General features: G+C 42.1%; 1 protein-coding gene across 2 annotated transcripts in view; it reads right to left on the bottom strand.

Moving 5' to 3' along the window:
• Golga5 (golgin A5) overlaps window positions 1-14,394 on the bottom strand; it is a 31,811-nt gene extending 17,417 nt beyond the window's left edge. Inside the window, exons 1-6 of one of the 2 annotated variants that reach the window (XM_050151532.1) lie at window positions 14,248-14,394; window positions 11,236-11,797; window positions 8,063-8,287; window positions 6,671-6,890; window positions 5,893-6,016; window positions 3,446-3,649 (exon numbers count right to left, since the gene is read on the bottom strand). In XM_050151532.1, coding sequence (XP_050007489.1) covers window positions 3,446-3,649; window positions 5,893-6,016; window positions 6,671-6,890; window positions 8,063-8,287; window positions 11,236-11,776 — 1,314 coding nt within the window. In that variant the 5' untranslated portion in view covers window positions 11,777-11,797; window positions 14,248-14,394. The remainder of the gene's footprint in view (window positions 1-3,445; window positions 3,650-5,892; window positions 6,017-6,670; window positions 6,891-8,062; window positions 8,288-11,235; window positions 11,798-14,247) is intronic. The other variant, XM_050151533.1, reaches the window with a different exon arrangement.
• Between the last annotated feature and the right edge of the window lie 4,502 nt (window positions 14,395-18,896).

Below are 18,896 nucleotides of genomic sequence, written 5' to 3'. Positions count from 1 at the left end.
GTTTTGTTTGAAATGGAGTCTTGTACTATAGCCCAGGTGGATCTTGAACTTGTGGCAACTCTTCTACTTTAGCTTTCTAACTGCTAGAGTAACAGGCAGGTGTCACCATATCTGGAGACCAAATTATTTCATTTGACTTGGTAGGCTAAATCAAATTACCAGACAGTGGGCAGGGGAATGCTGTCACCAAGATGCATTTCAGGAGGGATGATCGGGAAGTACTGTATAGCAGGTGTCCAAATGATGGTCAATCTGGCAGCCTGTTTCTGCATAGCTCAAAAGCTAACCATGTATTTCACATTTCAATAGGATTATAAGAAATAAAAACAAAGAATATACTGTGGCAACCATTTTAGCCCATAGAATATATAATACTTACTGGGCACTAGGTAGTGGTGGCAAACACCTTTAGTCCCAGCACTTGGGAGGCAGAGGCAGGCAGATCTCTGTGAATTCGAGACTAGCCTGGTCTACAGATTGAGTTCCAGGATAGGTTCCAAAGCTACAGAGAGAAACCCTGTCTTGAAAAAAAAAATTTACGTTGGTCCTTTACAGAAAAATCTCTGGATCCCTGGCATGAAGGATGAGCAAGAAGAAGAGATCTAAGACTTATAAAGATCAATGTATAAAGTGCCAATTCTCAACCAGTAAAGATCATTTTTTTACACCTTGAATACAAAATTTTAAAGTTATTCTCCTTTCAAAGAATTTTTCCTTTTAAGTGGAGGAACTGTAGGCATTTTCATTTCTTTCTGCAAACTTTATTTTTCAATTTGAACATCACCATTTATATGCCACCTCCCATCCAATCACAAGACCCCAGCCTGGCAACTCTCACACCTGCATCCAGTCTTTGGCCTTTCATCATGTCACCAGTCAAGCTGTCGTCGTCTTTATGTCTTTATCTCCCAGAGCATACCGAACCTCCCCTTTCTGAGAAACCCAGGGATTCCACAGGTCAAATCCAAGAACTCTACCTAGTCCTCATCACATCACAGAAGCTGCCTAACTGCCCATCGTTGTCCTTAGGCATTCTCCCCTGGCCCAACTTCTCCCTGGTTCTCCAAACTCTGGTTGCTCTCTTCTTAGGAGTTTTCTTTGCCCAATTTGTACATGCTGATGTTTAGAACTGTATAATTAGTCCTAGGCCTTCTCCCCGCAAGCTACACGCCATTGACGATTGATTTTACCTACACCCTAATTGATGCTATCTCCTGTGGCTAACACCCAGACCTTCTGCTGAGCTTTAGGCCTGAATTTCTAACTACCTTCCTGACGCGTTCACATCAATGTCCTATCAATTTTTCAAGCTCATAATTTGTCCTAATCGCCTTCAACCCTAACATGCCATCATTCCTCTTTGTTCCTTTCAGAGGACAAGAAACAACACCCTTACATGCAAACAGACACCCTGAGTCATCCCAGATTCTATCTGACTTCTTTCCCTTCCCTCCAATTAAATTTCTAATTTAAATTTCTCAAATATTCTATCTTCTACCTAGTAGCTATCCCATTAGCCATCCTCACCTTTACACACCTAGATCAGGCCCTAACACGTCTTATAATCACCTGTTAGCATCTACTTGCCTCTGCTCTCATCATCTCACTTACTCCTTTCATTACATCTATTGAGTATCAGATATTGCTTTAGGATGCAATGAAGACCAAGATGATGTCCAACTCTTACCTAAGTTCTTCACTGCTGCCATGCTTCTTAATTTCAAATCTTATAACGCTACTCAGTTTCTTTAGCACCTCTCCCCCATTACCTACAGGATACAACCTGAGTGGGCCTTCACAATCTGGTTTCAGCCTGTCACTGGGTTTTTTCACCATCACCTAAACTCTGGCACTAGTTCCCTAGGCATACTGTGTTCTCTCTGAAGCCCTGCTTCTGGCACGGCTTCTTTATCTAAATCTCTACCCTCTGTGAGCCTCCTGCTCCCCTTCACAGTTATCTTTATAGTGTCAGCTCAGTGCAGTGAACACTGGCATCCCTTTCTCTCCAAATCCTACTGTACTGCATCAATGACTTTACCCTGTAAATTGTTTTGATTTTTTTAAAGATTTATTTATTATGTATACAGTGTTCCGCTTGCATGTATGCCTGCAGGCCAGAAGAGGGCACCAGATCTCGTTACAGGTGGTTGTGAGTCACCATGTGGTTGCCAGGAAGTGAACTCAGAATCTTTGGAAGAGCAGACATTGCCCTTAACCATTGAGCCATCTCTTCAGCCCCCATTTTGATTTTTTTAAAAAAATCTGCTAACCTGAATGTGCCCTTAAATAAAAAAGAATAAACAAATAAGTAAATAAAGTTTTGTAAACAACTGTGTGTGTGGTAGGGGTGCATGTTTTTACTGCTAGCTGACAGCAATGTTTTCCAGGACAAAACAACAAAGAAGCTGGTTTGGAGTTGAGGCTCTCAACACCTAAAGAACCAAGCAGCAAGAACCTGAGGTCAGGAGGTGAGGGTTAGAGGCATGCTTGAAGTCTCATGGGGGACAGGTATAAGCAGAGTGAGCAGACAGCAATACAAGGTAGGAAAGAGGATTTAGGACAGACTTAAAGGGACCTTTACTCTTTGGAGACTAGGAAGAGAACCCCAGAGGACTAGAAACAAGGACACGAGAAGACAAACTAGAAGGTAAGGTGGCTATGTTGCACAGAAGACTGGATCTCCAAGAAGGTGAGAGCTGACTGTATCATCCAAGTCAAAGTGTATGCAAACACAACAAAATATAACAGCAAATACACATTCAGGTCATTCTAGACCTTTTAGAGAAGAAAAGTTCAGAAATGTAACAAATAGAAATTATATGATGGAGCAAGGGAAATAAGTTCTTAATAAGTAAAGACAGTATAGTCCTAACCATTCTGATGTATCTGACATTGAGACAAAACAGGGAACAGCTCAAAAAAAAAAAAAAAAAGAAAACAAAACATAAAACCAACTTAATTTTTCTTCTTCTTTGGGAGGGGTCCCAAAATCTAGTCCTCAGTCTTCCACTAAGTGACCACACGCTTCCGTGAGCTAGGACACAGCAGCAGTAGTCACACACACAAGAACAGCAAGATGTATGAGAAGCAACTAAACTGAAGCAGGTGGATGGAACCCATGCACAGACAGACAGACAGACCACCCTAAATAAAAGCAAAAGCGCACATTTGCTCTCTGACGAGAAGCTGAAGGCTACATTGGTGACTGCAGTTTTTATAGGAACCACCACAGGGATATAACATAGCTGCTTAACAACAATAGCGTTATAAGTGATAAAGGTAACAAGCTGAAGATGTGAATCATGCAGTGGTAAGCTCAGAATTTCTACCCTTCCCAAAAGGTCCTAAATGCAGCAGGGCAATGCAGCCAACACATCACCTCACAGTATCTAGGGTGCTGGTGCCTCCCAGAGAGGGGTACATCAGAGTGTACACTCATGCTTACCTGGAGTATTCGTGTAGCTTTCTGCTTGTAGTCAGTCAATTCCTGCTTAGAAGACTCCAAGCTTGACCTGTGTAGCTTGACTTGCTGCTGGAGCTCATCAACCTTCTTCTTCTCCTCAGAGTACTTTCTTTCTGCCTGAGTAACCGCTTCTGCCAAATTCTGACGTTCCACTTCCATTTTATTAAGGCGTGCAGTGAATTCACTCTGTGGTAAATTTTACATTATACTTATCCTTATCATTTAGTTTGAAATATATTTACATCCATGCATTCAGATATCTTTAGGGATTTGTTAGCTCTAACCAACAGTAAGGTGAAAAAGAATAGAAAAATATATAAAGTTGTGGCACCCAAGCACAGCAATGCATTAAAGTTAACTAGGAGTTTGTTCAAGGTGCAGCAAGGTCTATTCTGAGGCTTAGCAAAATGGAATTTCCAATTTTGGTGCTGGGGATCTGTTTTCTAAGAAATGTGCCAGAAATGGTGCTGTACACCTAACTCTAGTACTTGGGAGGCAGAGGTAGGAGAATTGTCACAAAGGTGAAGTAACCCTCAGCAGATCAGTGAAAGACACTATTTATTTTATTTAATTTTGAGCAGATTCTCTCACCAAGGCTAGACTGGCTGGCCAGAGAGCTCCACCCAGAACTGAGGTCACAGATTTGTACTACCATGCACACCTTCTTTACATGAATCCAATCTCAGGTCCTTGTGCTGGCAAAGCACGAACTGTACTAAAGCCTCTCCCCAGCCTCCACTTCATTATTTTTTATGGCCTTAACAGGGTTTCCTTGTATGGACATGTCACAGATTGTTTATCCCAGCAGCAAGCAACATTTGTATTTGCAGCTTTGCCCATACACGAACACTGCTCTACACAGTCAGCAAGCTTTATGTGAACACACATTTTTAATCTCTTGGGGAGATATGTAAAGTAGAACTGCTAAACCATAGAAACTCTATGTCTCTATGTTTAGCTTCTTGGGGAACAGCCTGTTCTTAGAAAAACTTTTGAATATTTTTAGAACAATTAGGTATGTGACTAAATTTTAAGGACTCTAAATATAAACCAAGTATCCCTGAAGACAGTTTCAATAGCTGAGTGAATAAATTGCAATATGCTGTAAGTGTAAAGTACACCAGGTTTTTGTTTGTTTGTTGTTATTTGGGTGTCTTTTCTTTTCTTTTGAGACAGGGTTTCTCTGAATAACAGCCCTAGCTGTCTTGGAACTAGCTCTTGTAGACCAGGCTGGCCTCGAACTAACAGGGATCCACCTGCCTTTGCCTCCCAAGTGCTAGGATTAAAGATTTTTGCCAGCACCGCCCAGTAAGTACATCGTGTTTTAAAAACTCAGAAGACAGAAAACAATGTAAAATATCTCATTAATATATATTTTTCTTCGAGACAGGTTTCTCTGTGTAGTCTTAACTGTCCTGGAACTTGCTCTGCAGACCAGGCTGGTCTCAAAATCAAAGATCCACCTGCCATTGCCTCGTGAGAGCTGGGATTAGGACTGCACTGCCACCACCTGGCCTCTCATTAATATTTTCTAATATGAACTACAAGTTGAACAGGTTGTTTACCCCTTATTTAAAGTTCCCCATGACCAGAAGTATTTCAGAATTGTTTTTTTCAGATTTTAGAATGTTTACAGATGCAAAATAAGAGTTTGAAACCTTGACTGTCCAATAGATTCATCCTTGAGTCTTATAAAAATAAACCATTAAACCAGGCACGGTGTTGAATGCCCTGAATACCAGCCCTTAGGAGGGAGAAGCAAGTGGACCTCTGCAATTTTTGAGGTCAGCAAGGTCTACATAGTGAAGTCCTTAGTGACTTCCAGGACTACATAGTGAGACTCTGTCTCAAAAACAAAACAAAAACAAAAAACAAAACAATCCCCGAGCTGGGCAGTGGTGGTGCACACCTTTAATCCCAGCACTCGGGAGGCAGAGACAGGTGAATCTCTGTGAGTCTGAGGCCAGCCCGGTCTACAAGAGCTAGTTCCAGGACAGCTAGGGCTGTTACACAGAGAAACCCTGTCTCGAAAAACAAAAAACAAACAAACAAAAAAAAAAACAAAAACAAAAAAGAAGAGATGTAAATAGCACGTACAATTTTCTCTTGAAATAAATGAATCAGGTTAAACTAGAACTAGACAAGGTTAAATAAAAGTAAACAAGATATCCCAAGCTGGCATTTACTGAATTGGCAATGGTTGTTACAACCAAATTCAATGACAGATGCACAACTCTAATGAACATTAATCATTTTAATTTTCTCTAATATGTAAAATTAATTTAGCAAGGATTAAGATAATTTTTTCAAGTATCTAGGCTTCTGTTTGACTAATGCATGGCAGAATTCTGCTGAGGAATGAATGTGCTATGAAGTACAGAGGCAACCCCCTGCCTGAGCACCAGAAGAATGCAGTATCTCCTTCTGACCTGCATCTGTTTGTAGCTCTCCTGCTCTCTCTTTAGAGTGGCATCGGCTTCATGCAGCCTCTCCTGAAGAGTTTGCAGAGCTTGGTTCTGTAGACTACTGCCTTCATTGTGATCCTGCATTATTCTAAAAGAAAATGATCACATCAAAGAACACACTTCCACAGGGAGCAAGCAATCAGGTGCCATAATTCCTAGAGCATCTGAATTAGTCAAACCAAATAGGTGGTGTAAGTTTTTTCTTAATTATTTACTTAATTGACTGGTGTTTTGCTTGCATGTATGTTGATGTGAGAATGTCAGATCCCCTGGAACTGTAGTTACAGACAATGTGAGCTACCATATGGTTGGCTAAGAATTGAACCCAGGTCCTCTGGAGGAGCAGCCAGTGCTCTTAATCTCTGAAGGCATCGCTCCAGCCCCAATCTAGACATTCTGAACAGAATATTTTTGTATTTTTAGGACAAATATAAGTGCAAACCATATATTAAATGTATGGATGGCACTATGCTTTTCAAATACTCTCAAGTTTTCTAATAATGTATCTCAATGGTTAAAAAAATTAATCCTTTTTTTTTTTTTTTGGTTTTTCGAGACAGGGTTTCTCTGTAGTTCTGTAGTTTTGGAAAATGAATCCATTTTAATCACTCACATTTCCAACATTACAAGAAATTTTCCCTCTTGTGGATTTCTAAGGCAGCTGACTGTTCATAAGTTGCAAACACTACAATCTTAGTGTCCATGTTCTAGCTTGCCCTTCTTGACTAGCAGAACTACCTACCGTGACTTCTCACTCTGCAAGGCTTCCAGTGCTTCCGTGCGGGAACTCAGCAGCTGGTCAGCCTCCTGCAGTCGCACTTTGAGCACAGCCAGCTGGGAATCCTTTGCAGCCACTGCTTCAGTAAGGTCATCCACTTGGGCTCGTAGTTCCCGAGTTATTCGATCACTTTTTGAATGGTCAACATTCCATTTTTCAACTCTTGCCCTTGCCTTATTTAATTCTAGAAAAAAATAAAATTTCTGTACTCAAGCAAAACAGAATACATCTTTTTATGATATGCTTAGTGATATATGTAGTCTGCCACCAAAAACAATTTTAAAAGTATCGAAATAAACTTCACAGGGTTTCATGAAACATTAGTTTCAAAACATTTCATGTCTATATTAGTCCAGGCAAACCAAAGCTTTTTTTTAGTCTTTTTAATAATCTTATTCTGCCTTCTTCAGTGCCTAAATAAAACTTCCCATCGTTCCATCACACTGCTGTCACTGGCCCTAGGAACCAGAGTAGACATTTCCTTTATCCTTTCTTCCTCAGCCAGTCATAGTATTCACATCTCTCTGTCGCTACCACACCACAGACACGTTAATTGTTTTCTTTTTTTTCCCAAGGCGGGGTTTCTCTGTATAGCCCTGGCTGTCCTGGAACTCACTCTGTAAACCAGGCTTGTCTCAAACTCAGAGATCTGCCTGCCTCTGCCTCTTGAATGCTAGGATTAAAGGAATGTGCCACACCTGGCTATTAATTTTTAGAGAGAATTACGTTTATGTGTATGAGAGTTTTGTCTGCATGTATGTATGTGCATCACATGTATGGCCAGTGTACCTGAAAGTCAGAAGAGGACACTGAATCCCCGAGAACTGGAGTTAAAGATGGTTGTGACCCACCCTATTGGTTCTGGGAATACAACTTGGATCCTCTGGAAGAGCAGCCAATACTCTTAACCACTGAGCCATCTCTCCAGTCCCAAATGTTTTTTAAAATAATCATTTCTAAAGAATTAGGGATTATCTACTTGCAGTCATGTCACTTTTCACATCGAATTCCATGTTCATTTATGGTTCCTGAAGCCGCAACACTGTGACCCTGCCTACTACAGTCTAGCACTTAACCCCAACTTTGGTTCATGAAATAGTTCTCCTTAAAATCAAGAATGAAGTGAATAATTAGATTTTATTAATATCTAGTTTCTACTGGTTCTTAAATTAATAATTTACACATGTAAACCCAGTATGTTAGGCTGAAACAGGAAGATTGCTATAGGTTTGAGATTAGCCTAGGCTATAGTGTAACGTTGTCCCCCCCCCCGCCCTTTTATTTTAATTTAGTGATGTCTTAAAAATCTGAACTAGCCAAAATTCTGTTTTGTGCACATAGAAGAACTGGTTCTACCTTCTTGAGTTTCTTTGGATCTCTGAAGTAGTGAGGCCATTTCCTGATTTAAAGACTGGACTTCATTCCTAAGCAACTGATTCTCCAGGCGGAGATTAGACAATTCATGTGATCTGTTCCCATCAGGGGGTGCCTGGCTGTGCTCTGTGCTGGGGGCCTCAGATGCCGTGCTTTCCTTTGAGGACTCCTGGTGGCCTTCAGGCACTGAATCAGAATTATTCACTTCTGCAAAACAAGAACACACTTGGGTACAAGAGCACTGTCACTATGTAAGCAGACTCATTTGCTTTTGGAACGCCTCTTGGTGAGTTGGTTGCTATAGTTAGGATCCCATAAAAATATCATTAGTTCCTAATAAAAATCTATTCTCATAAATGGAGTCTACAGACCTGCAGGGATCCTCAACGTCTGGACACACTGGAAGAAAGGGAACAGAATATAAAAACAATTCTGGAAAGGAGAAAGCCAAAAATAATTTAAACACTGGATTTCCTTATTTCTGAAATGGTTTTGAAAAAAGGGGATACAAGTGTCAACACTAAAAACACCGAGAAGGCACAACAGAATTGCTGTGGGGTTCAAGGCAATAAGACTAGTACAATAGGTCACAGCAATTTATGATAACCAACCGAAATCAAAAGATCCTTCCAAAGGATGAGTTTAATCCATCTTGCTTTTAATTTTAATTAACTTTGATACAAATTCACACATAACTTATTTTACTCTTATTTTTAATTTTTTTTGTTTTGTTTTGTTTTTAAAACGGGGTTTCTCTGTGTAGTCCTGGCTGCCCTGGAATTTACTCCGTAGACTTGGTGGCCTCAAACGCAATGAGACCACCTGCCTCTGTCTCCCAAGTGCTAGGATTAAAAGTGTGCACTGCCACCGCCCCGCTTACTTTCATATTTTTAATGTGTACAAATATCTGTCTGTACACCTTGTAAATGCCCTGTGTCCATGGAAGCCAGAAGAGAGTTACAGACAGTAGTGACCCATAGCATCTTGTGGGTGCTATGAATCCAACCCAGGTGCTCTAAGAGCAGTCAGTGCTCTCACCACTGAGTCACTTCTCCAGCCCCACATTTAACTTACTTTTTAGATTACATGGGCAGAAGGCAACTTTTCACAAAGTTAGATGGACAAGTAATAACAAGATGAAATCCAGGTGGTACATACTGTAATCTCACCTCCTGGGAGGTTGAGGTAGAATGATTACTGTAAGATTGAGGCTAACCAGCCAGGTGATAGTGGTGCACGCCTTTAATCCCAGCACCAGCGAGACAGAGGCAGGCAGATCTTTGTGATTTCCAGGCCAGCCTAGTCTACAGAGTGAGTTCCAGGACAGCCAAAGCTACACAGAGCAACCCTGTCTCGGAAACACACACACACACACACACACACACACACACACACACACACACACACACAAAATAAAAAAGACTGAGGCTAATCTATGAGATCGAGGCCAACCTAGCCTAGAATAGTTCTCAAAACTAATATCACAAATAAGATCCAGGTTTACGGCACATGCCAGTAATCTCAGCACTTTGGAGGAACTTAAGAGGATGAGGCAGGATTACAAACTCTAGATCTTGTCTCAAAATATCAACAAATAAATAAGTAAAGAAAGACATTTCCCCCAAATATCTGACTACAGGCTCAACAGGAAGAGGCTCTTGCTGCTAAGCCTGACAATCTGAATTAAATCCCCAGGACCTACACAGAAGTGAACGCGTGTAGGAGAGAAACAAATCCTTCAAACTGTCCTTTGATCTCTATGTGCTTCTGTGCAAAAGTGCACCCACACACCTACAGAAAATAAACATAAATATTTTAAAATATTGAAGCTCTTCAGTAGGTCCAAAAAAAGTGGGTTAAAGATCTGAAATTTAATGCAAGGATTTAGATATATGTGCATCTATGTGCCAGTGTGCACACACAAGCGCATACACACACACACACACACACACACACACACACACACACACTTGGACTTAACTGAAACTCACAGGCTATTTTATCTAATTTCAAAGTTATCAAGTTAAAATTTATAAAAAATAGGAAAATTTCATATCTGTAACCAAGGGAAATTTTTTAAGTAGCTCAAAGTCAAAAGAAAAATCATAATTAGAGTGTATTTATCATTTACACATAATTTGTAATAATCTACATGTTAGTCAACAAATAAATTGCAAAACAAAGACTACAGGGTAGCCTAAAGATAAAAACGGTATTAAGATCTCAAAATCTTGCCCCTGCAAAAAAAAAAAAAAAACTCAATTCTTCTTTGGAGTCTTAAAGACACCTTTTTTTCTTTGTTTTTGAGATAGGGTTTCCTTGTGTAGTCCTGGCTGTCCTGGAATAGACTTGGGCTGGCCTCAAATCTACATGCCTCTGCCTCCCAAGTGCTAATATTAAATGCATGTGCCACTAAATCCCGCTTCCAAATTCTTAAAAATATGATCAAACAGGAAATCAGAATATTGACTCAATATTAAAGAATTGCTAATTCTACTTTTCTATTTTGTAGTACTAAGATCGAACACCAAGGCTTCCTGCATTCCAAGCAAGTGCTGCACTATTTAGTTTTATACACAGACCTTAATTATTAGTTTTTATTTTTAGACAGGATCTCACAGAATTTTCCAGGTTGGCCTTTAATTCATTCTGTATCCCAGGAAGGTTTTGAACTTGTTATCCTCCTGTCTCAGGCTCCCAAGTAGCTAGGCTAATAGGCTTACATACTGTGCCTGGCCAAGAACTACTAAAATTTTAAGGTGACAAAAGTATGTTAGTATTTTTTAGAGTAACACAGACAAATGCTTCATAGGGGAAAAAAGATGTAACATCTAACATAAAAAAGGTGGAAATAGGAAGATGTAAACAGAATACAAGTAAAACTGCTGGGGATGCAGCCTGGTGGTAGAATGGCTGTCTAGTGTATGCAAGCTTGTGTTCAGCCACGGGTATGGCAAAGGTCAGCAGACAACATTCACAATCCCTACTATAACACAGTATTGACTAATGTAGACCACACATTGGCAAAGATCCTTCTCTTACACCTGTGAGGACAGATCCTACAATAGTCGGTAAAGAATATTATTCAAACATTTTAACTTAGGATGACACATCCAATCTGCTTGATTCTGAAAGAAACAGGGCTGATTAACTACCAGGACTTTGGCTCCCAGGATTCTCTTCAGTGGCCTTGGTGGTGGTTACACTTGCGTCCACAGAACCGACGCTTGAGGACTGAGAGCTTGGAAAGACGGGCACTTTGCCCTTCTCTTTCTTGATCTCCACTCTCCCCGTCGGCTCCTTCTGGGAGCTGTTAAGAAAATCAAACAGCAGCTCCTCATCAGGCTCTGACATTTTCCTTCGAACAAACTGTGATGAAGGCCTAGGGACAGATGCATGTTCAGTGGGATGGGAGGCCTCTCCGGATGGCCTGGATCCTGCTTTCACGTTTGCTGTGCCAGCTATGACAGTGGCTTTTTGTTGCCGGATGTTATCAGCAGCTGAGGAAATATAGTTAGCTTTAGGTCCAGTCTGGTATGTTGAATCTGTGTTTTGCTGGTGAAGTTCAGGATAGTCAGTATTTTTGCTATAAAAGATGTTGCTGGTATTCTCCTTTCTGAGAGCTGTTGCAGCCCCTTGATCAACTCGGTTTAAAAGATCTTCTGCCCTTCCAGCAAGATCAGCAAACCAAGACATGATGGCAGCAGGATAATCCTACTGATGAACATGTTTAAAAAAAAAGGACAAGATATGATCAGTTTATCATCTGGAAAGAGTTCCGGGTTGAAATCCTAACCTGCCTGTTACTAGCCAGGCAACTTTGAACAAATTACTAATAGAAGATGAGAAACTTTACCTTGAAAATATAGGACAGTAGGTACACTTCCTTACAGAATGTTTTTGTAAATGTTCTGTGATGGGTTTGTGCTGTGCTGCCCAAGCTACCGTGAACAAACTGTCTTCCTATCTGAACTCCTATCCACAGTTGGGGCTACAGGGACTCATCACCATACCTAGCTCAGAGTGGCTTTATAATCAAATAGGGGAAAATACTTTTTGAGATGCTTGGCATGCAGTAACCCCCTCTAGTAACTTCCGCTATCATTATTACAACTACTACTATTTTCCTTATTATTTCAATGAAGGACAAATCTTAACATAGCAAAAACATATGTGAGAGACTACGTTATATTCCCCAAAAGTCCATATACTTAACTCCAAACCTAGAGACCTCAGAATGTGACTTTATGGAGGTGAGGTCTATAAAGGTGTCATTTAAACTGATGTCTGTATTAGAAGAAATGTATACGCAAACAGTCATAAAGAAAGAAGGTAAAACCAAGCCAGAAGATAGCCATCTGTAAGCCAAAAATGAATCCTCAGAGATCAGCCTCAGGCAAGACATCTGGGCTGGCAAAAGTGCTTGCCCTGAATCCTGACAATCTGAATTCAGTCCCTGGAACCCATAGGGGAACAAGACAGAGGACTCAAGAAAGCTGTCCTCTGGCCACACAATTCCAAGTACACACACAACTAATAAGTAAATATATATACAAAATCAGCCTTGCCAACACCTTCATCTCGTACTTAGAAGAGTTAGAAAGATCAACTTTTATGGTCTAATCTATCCAGCCTAGGACACTTTTTCATGGATGCCTTCACAAATCCATACAGGATTCAAACAACAAAGAACATGCTTAGCAAAATTCCACTGCAACCAAATAAAAACAGTTCTCTGAAATTTGTTTCAAAGGGCTGAACTTGGGGAGAAAACCCCTTCTGATGATTACAAAAGTTATGACTGTTAAAGTGATTTATATATGAATAGAGGGGTCTCAAGTAAACTTTTAAGTATATAAATATTTAGCACCTACCATGTGCATGTTAAGCTGAGTGCAAACTTTTTTAAATGACTATCTATCCAACACATTTGGACACTTATAGGTGCCACATAGGTCAAGGCAATGAAGTAATTAGCCTTCATGCTATAGTACAAAGTAAACTGCAAAGTCAACAATGATTGATGAATGTAGTTAGCGTTCCTTTGCCCTGGAAATACCAATTCTAATGCTTTCTTCACTAGCATCGGAGTTATCTTTCCTTATCACCTAGGCTAAGCCTTTTGATTCTATGTGCACGCCCTTCTTTTGCCTTACAGTGCTTCTGGTTATTATAGCTGTTGCTTTTAAAACATCTGTCTCTCGCTCTTGGGGGAAGGGCAGTGGGTGGCTAGACACAATCTCTGTTTTGCTCACTAATGAATTCCCAGAGTCTAGCCTACACAGGCACTCCTAGAAACACTACTGAGGCAATTCATCTTTATCTGCCAAGGGCTGTGCAAACACCATCACAAATAACCTTCTCAGCTACAGTATGGGGTAAATCGCAATATCCTCTAAAAAACAAACATGGCTATAGTTTAGCAAGGTCCCAGAGCTTAGATGATACCTCAGACATTGAAATCTAGGTCAGTTCAGTGTCAAGCCCACCTTTGAACCCCTTCCTCTCCACATCTAACCTCATCAGGGAGTTCACTGTTTAAACACATTCTTCAGGAAACTCATTAGGTGTGTATTTCAGTTTACGAGAAGTCAAATAAAAACGTTAACGTGACATGCATTCCGACTTATAAAACTCCACACAAACGTAAAGTGAAATTTGGTGATGAGCGAGAGAAAATTAACTCTCCCAATTAAAAAAAAAGGCCTAAAGACAACGTATCAATTAACGTCTTGCCTCCCATCTGAAAGTTAACGGGACTTTAAAACACGACCGGGGACCTTCACATGGATTATAGACACCGAGCTAGGGCCTGGACTCTTGTCCTGGTGACAGACTCCAAGAGGGGACTTCGGTGGCGCAAAGCAACCCGAAAGGTCAGATGTCACACAGAGGTAGGGTCAGGGGTCAGCGGTCAGGCACGGCTCTCTGGCCGGCGGTCTGACCAACCCTGGGTGTCCGGCAGGCGATGACACGACCCACTGCGCCCCCACAGCAAGTTAAGTTTCCGGGGGTGGAGGACAGTCAGCCTCGGTGGCCGGAGCCTACGCGACTGTGGCGTCCCCTTCCTCGGCCCTGGGCGAAGACGAGCACGACGGCACTCGGGAAAGGCGGAGACCGGGTCCCACATGCCAAGCCGTCCCGACCGCGGCCTGGTCGCGCCTCACCTGAGGAAGCCGAGAGACAAGGCCACTGCCTGGTCGCCCACCCGGGCCGCCACAGCAGCGGGCTGCTCCCGGACCTGCCGGCTACCTCTTCCGGGAGACGTGGAAGGGCGGCGAGGACCTCAAAACAGAGTGGCCGCCCAGCTGCCTGAGCGGCGGAGAGCCCAGCGCCGCCGGCCGCCTAACAGGCCATTCAGGCGGCGGCAACGGCGTCCGCAGGGCCCTAGCGCCTGGCCACGCCCCCCGTTGGTCGCACACGAACACCGTGCGTGTGACGTAAGCACCGCCTGCACGCGGCTGGCACAACATTGAGGATCACGCCTAGGAAGGGGGAGTGGCCCGCCACAGGCCACGTAAGTGACAGGGGCGGGTCCGGACGGAAGTGGGTGGGATGTGAGCAAATGGTGAGCCCGCCCAGGCCTCTAAACTCCTCCTCCCTCTGGCATCCAAAAGTTTCATAGATTAGGGTTTTGAAACAGAGGTTGGGAACACAGAAAACGTGAGCCCTGGGCATGTGGGATGTTTCAGTATACAAATAGTTACTCACAAAGGCATAAGTTCCAGCCACATAGTAGAAAGAGACACACACACACACACACACATTAAGAATATAATCTAAAATAGAAAACCTGACCTCTGATTCCATGGAGCTTGCTTTCAAGGGGCAGAGGTGGATATCAGCTAAACCAATGATTGAACAATAATTTCAGAGCATCACCAAGGTTGTAAATCAATAAAAACAGGAAGAAATGACCAGAGGCAGGGAAATAAATCAGGCTGTCATTTGAAGAAGAGATAACTTGAGCTGAGACCTAAAAGACAGAGTACTTCCCATAGTACTATATTTATGTTCTGCCTACAGTTCACAGACTCTGAAATCATTGTTCAATAATAAAATCTGTGTTCAACCATTTACTAGATGCTGTACCTACTGGGTGAACAGAACAAGGCTAATGTGATCCTAATGAAAAGTCTACAATATATTCTCAAGTGTGTGCATTCAGGCATTGAGGAAACTAAGGCTCAGAGATGTTAATCTGTCTAAGACTGTGTGTCCTGAAAAGGGGTCCATCTCACTCCAAAGTCTGGGCTCCTAGACTCCACATTAAATATTAGGAGTAATTGCAAACCATTTTCTTCCTGTCAAGTCAGTTTAGTCCAGCCCAGAGCAGCAGAAGCAGATAGTTGCTCTCTGTGTTTAGAGCCCTTATGCAATGGAGAACGATTTCCGGGATCCTTGAGCAGAGTTTGTTCAATTCTCACAGCACTTTCGGGATGCACTGTTCTCACCGAGTGGCCGGTGGTACCGCAGCTCTCAGCTAGTGAGCTGCTCTTCCTGTTAAGGGTTATTTATCATCAGTGGTTGCCAGGTGATTGCAACCCATCCCAGGATGGAGATATCGTTTCCAGCTCCTCTGATGCTGATTTGATCATATGACCCATCTTTGCTGATGGAGTTGCTTCAGTCCAGACCCCGCCCCGAGAAAGCTCGACATATGAGAACACCTCCCCAGAGATGCTCAAGACTACTCCCACAGGGTATTTAAACTGCCCCCCAGAAAACAAACATGGTTTTCTGGTCTTCCTTTCCCATCTCCTCTCTGGGGGGCTGGAAGACCATCCAGGCGCGTGGTATTCATTATACCTGGGCTTTTTCTAATTCGGTTTAATTTGGTCTGACTTGGATTATTGTGTTGGCATAGAGACTTTTCAACTGTGATCCAAATTAAAACAGTTATTTTGGGGACTCACAGTTCCAAAGGGTTCAAGCCCATGGCTGTCATGGCATAGAGCCTGGAGGCAGACAGGTATGGCGCTGGTCCGGTGGCTAAGAGCTTACATGTTGATCTGAAAGTTGGAGACAGAGAAGGGGGGAGAGGGAGGAAGAGAGAGCCAGCTGGGAATGGGATGGGCTTTTGAAACACAAAAGCCTATCCACAGTGGCACACCTCCTCCAAAAAGACTACACCTCATAATCCTTCTCAGAGAATTCCATCAGATAAGGAGCAAGCGTTCAAAAATATATGAGCCTATGGGGCCCATTCTCATTCAAACCAAGCACACCATGTCACAGTTGAGATTTAAAATCTAGCTTAGTGTGACCCCAGAAGTGCTTAAAGCAATGTTTTTTAACCACTGAAAGGTGAAAATGAAAACAGTTGAGGCAGAACCAAATCTTCCTCTTCAAAAATATTAGTGCAAAAATATTAGGCAATGATGGTTTCACACCTTTAATCCCAGCACTCAGGGAGGTAGAGGCAGGTCGATCTTTGTGAGTTCAAGGCCAGCCTGGTCTACAGAGTGAGTTCCAGGACAGCCAGAGATACACAGAGAAACCCTGTCTCCAAAAGCAAAAATATATATATTGGCAGTGGCTGGGTGGTAGTGGTGCACATCTTTAATTCCAGCCCTTGGAAGTCAGATACACACAGATCTTGATGAGTTCCAAGCCAGCCTGGTCTACAGAGTGAGTTCTTGGACAGTCAGGGCTACACAGTAAAACCCTGTCTTGAATATTATTCACATATACATATATATCTATGTGTATATATATATGTGTGTGTGTGTGGTATATGTGTGTATGTATTTTTGTGTGTGTTTGTATACACACAATGGACAGGCTGCCAAAAGAGTATGTCAAGGACTGGGGCTATAGCTCAGTTGATAGTGTGTTTGAATAATAGGTATGAAGCATGAAGCTCTGAGTTTGATCCCTAACTGTGCATAAATTGGGGCTGGTGGTGCATGCCTATAATTCTAGCACTTGGGAGATGGAGGAGGGAGGATCAGAAATTCATATTCTCTTCCTCTTCCTTCAAAGCCAGGACATGCTATCTCTGGTATGTGTCAGGTCCAAAGGATTTCCCCAAATTCTGGTGATTAGGCAAAAGCCAGTATTCCCCAGGAACTTGTGAAATTGATTCCCCTCTACCAAAAGGAGCCATTTTCTTTATCACTAGCAGAAGAAGTAAATAGTTATTTGCAGTGCCACTTAGCATACCAAAGTACTTGCTGGCCTCCAGGCTCCCTCAGTATCAAAAGTATGGTTACAGAGTCCATGATGGCATCCTAGCTCTTCTCACCTACTCCCTACCCTAAACCCAGTTCTGGGCTTCCCTCCCCAGCTACTCTTTCTCCTTATAACCCTGCTATTTTGGCATGCTCCCTCTTCGGCTGACTTTCTCCCGTCTTTGTCTTCCTCTCTCGGTCCCGCTCCTACCCCTCCCTCTGCTCTCCTGCATTCCTTCTCTCTATGCTCCCTACCCTTGTAGCTCTGCTCCTGCTTCTCTCGTGGCCTGGTTCAATCTTCTGGCCATGTCCAAGCTATTACTTTCTCTCTCTGCTCTGGATTCTTCCAAACACCTCTGCCTGTTCTCTCTATCATATCTACAACAGAACCCTTCCCCTTCCCCATACCACAGAGTGGTCATGGCATCAGTTTATACACTGTGAGTCTGTATCTCTCCTAATGCTGTCCTAACCCTGTCTCTAACACCCCATGGTTTCAAGGTTCTCTCACCTGGGAAAGTTGATCCTGAAGGATATTTGTGTCAGCATCTTTCCCAAATTAACCAGCCGATCTTGATCTGACCTGTAACTGACTTAAAAAAATAAAGTGAAGCAGCCATTTATTCCAGAAGGAAATTTTATGTTTGATTTGTTTTGGCCTCAGAACAATAATTTTTTTAACATAAATATACACTGAGATGGGCTGGCAAAATGATTTTGTGTGTTGTCAAACCCAAGGACTGATTTAGATACCCAGGACCTTCATAGTAGAATCTCCGCTTAGTATTTTTTCAGGAGCAATTTTTAATCCCCAATAAGGCAAAAATTGTCTTTACTGTTTTGAATATTCTTTCTAAAGTATCTACATTTGAATCAGACAGTAAAATGTCATCCATGTAATGGTAAACCATAGATTGAGCAAATTGCTTATGTATCATTTCCAGTGGCTGGCTTATAATATATTGGCACAGGGTGCTCTATAGAGCAAGTTCTAGGACAGCCAAGGCCACAGAGAGAAACCCTGCCTCAAAAAAGTAAAACAAACAAACAAAATATTTCCAAAAAGATGTGTCAAAATATGCAAAGTAAAAAAACTTTAATACAGAACTTTGGGTGACTCTACAGGCAACCAGATATATCTCTGTCATATCTAGAGTTTTGGAAGTTGCTTAGAATGTACTTACTGGTTACTCAGGTAATATTATATCCTTCTGGGATTTTTGATGGAGTTGAAGACTAGGTAGTTATAATTATAGTTTTCCTTAGTTATGATAAAAGATAAATTAGATATGAAACTTTAGACTCCCAAGATGGAATAGATGATAAAGGGGGGCAGCGCTTGGTGGGCTTTTCTGGAGGTAGAGTCTGATCTAAGGCAACTCCCAGGCCAAGGGCTGAGGGGACACTTCCCAGGCTCCTTGGATATAGTGGTGTCAGAGGGCTGGGATCTCACTTTTGACCAAATATCCCAGAGTCCTTGGATACAGGGGTGTCAGGGGACTGGGATCTCACTTCCAATCAAACAAAAAGAAAAGGAAAAAGAGAAAGAAAGAAAAGACAATTGAGGGAAATGAGGAGATGGATCAGCAATTAAGAGCACTTGACGCTCTTCCAGAGGACCAGAGTTCAGTTCCTGGCACTCC

This window comes from Alexandromys fortis, unplaced genomic scaffold (assembly GCF_014885135.2).
Source record: "Alexandromys fortis isolate MF-2015 unplaced genomic scaffold, M_Fortis_MF-2015_v1.1 scaffold_63, whole genome shotgun sequence".
Taxonomy (NCBI): Eukaryota; Metazoa; Chordata; class Mammalia; order Rodentia; family Cricetidae; genus Alexandromys; species Alexandromys fortis.
This window is presented reverse-complemented; position numbering and strand designations above follow the sequence as displayed.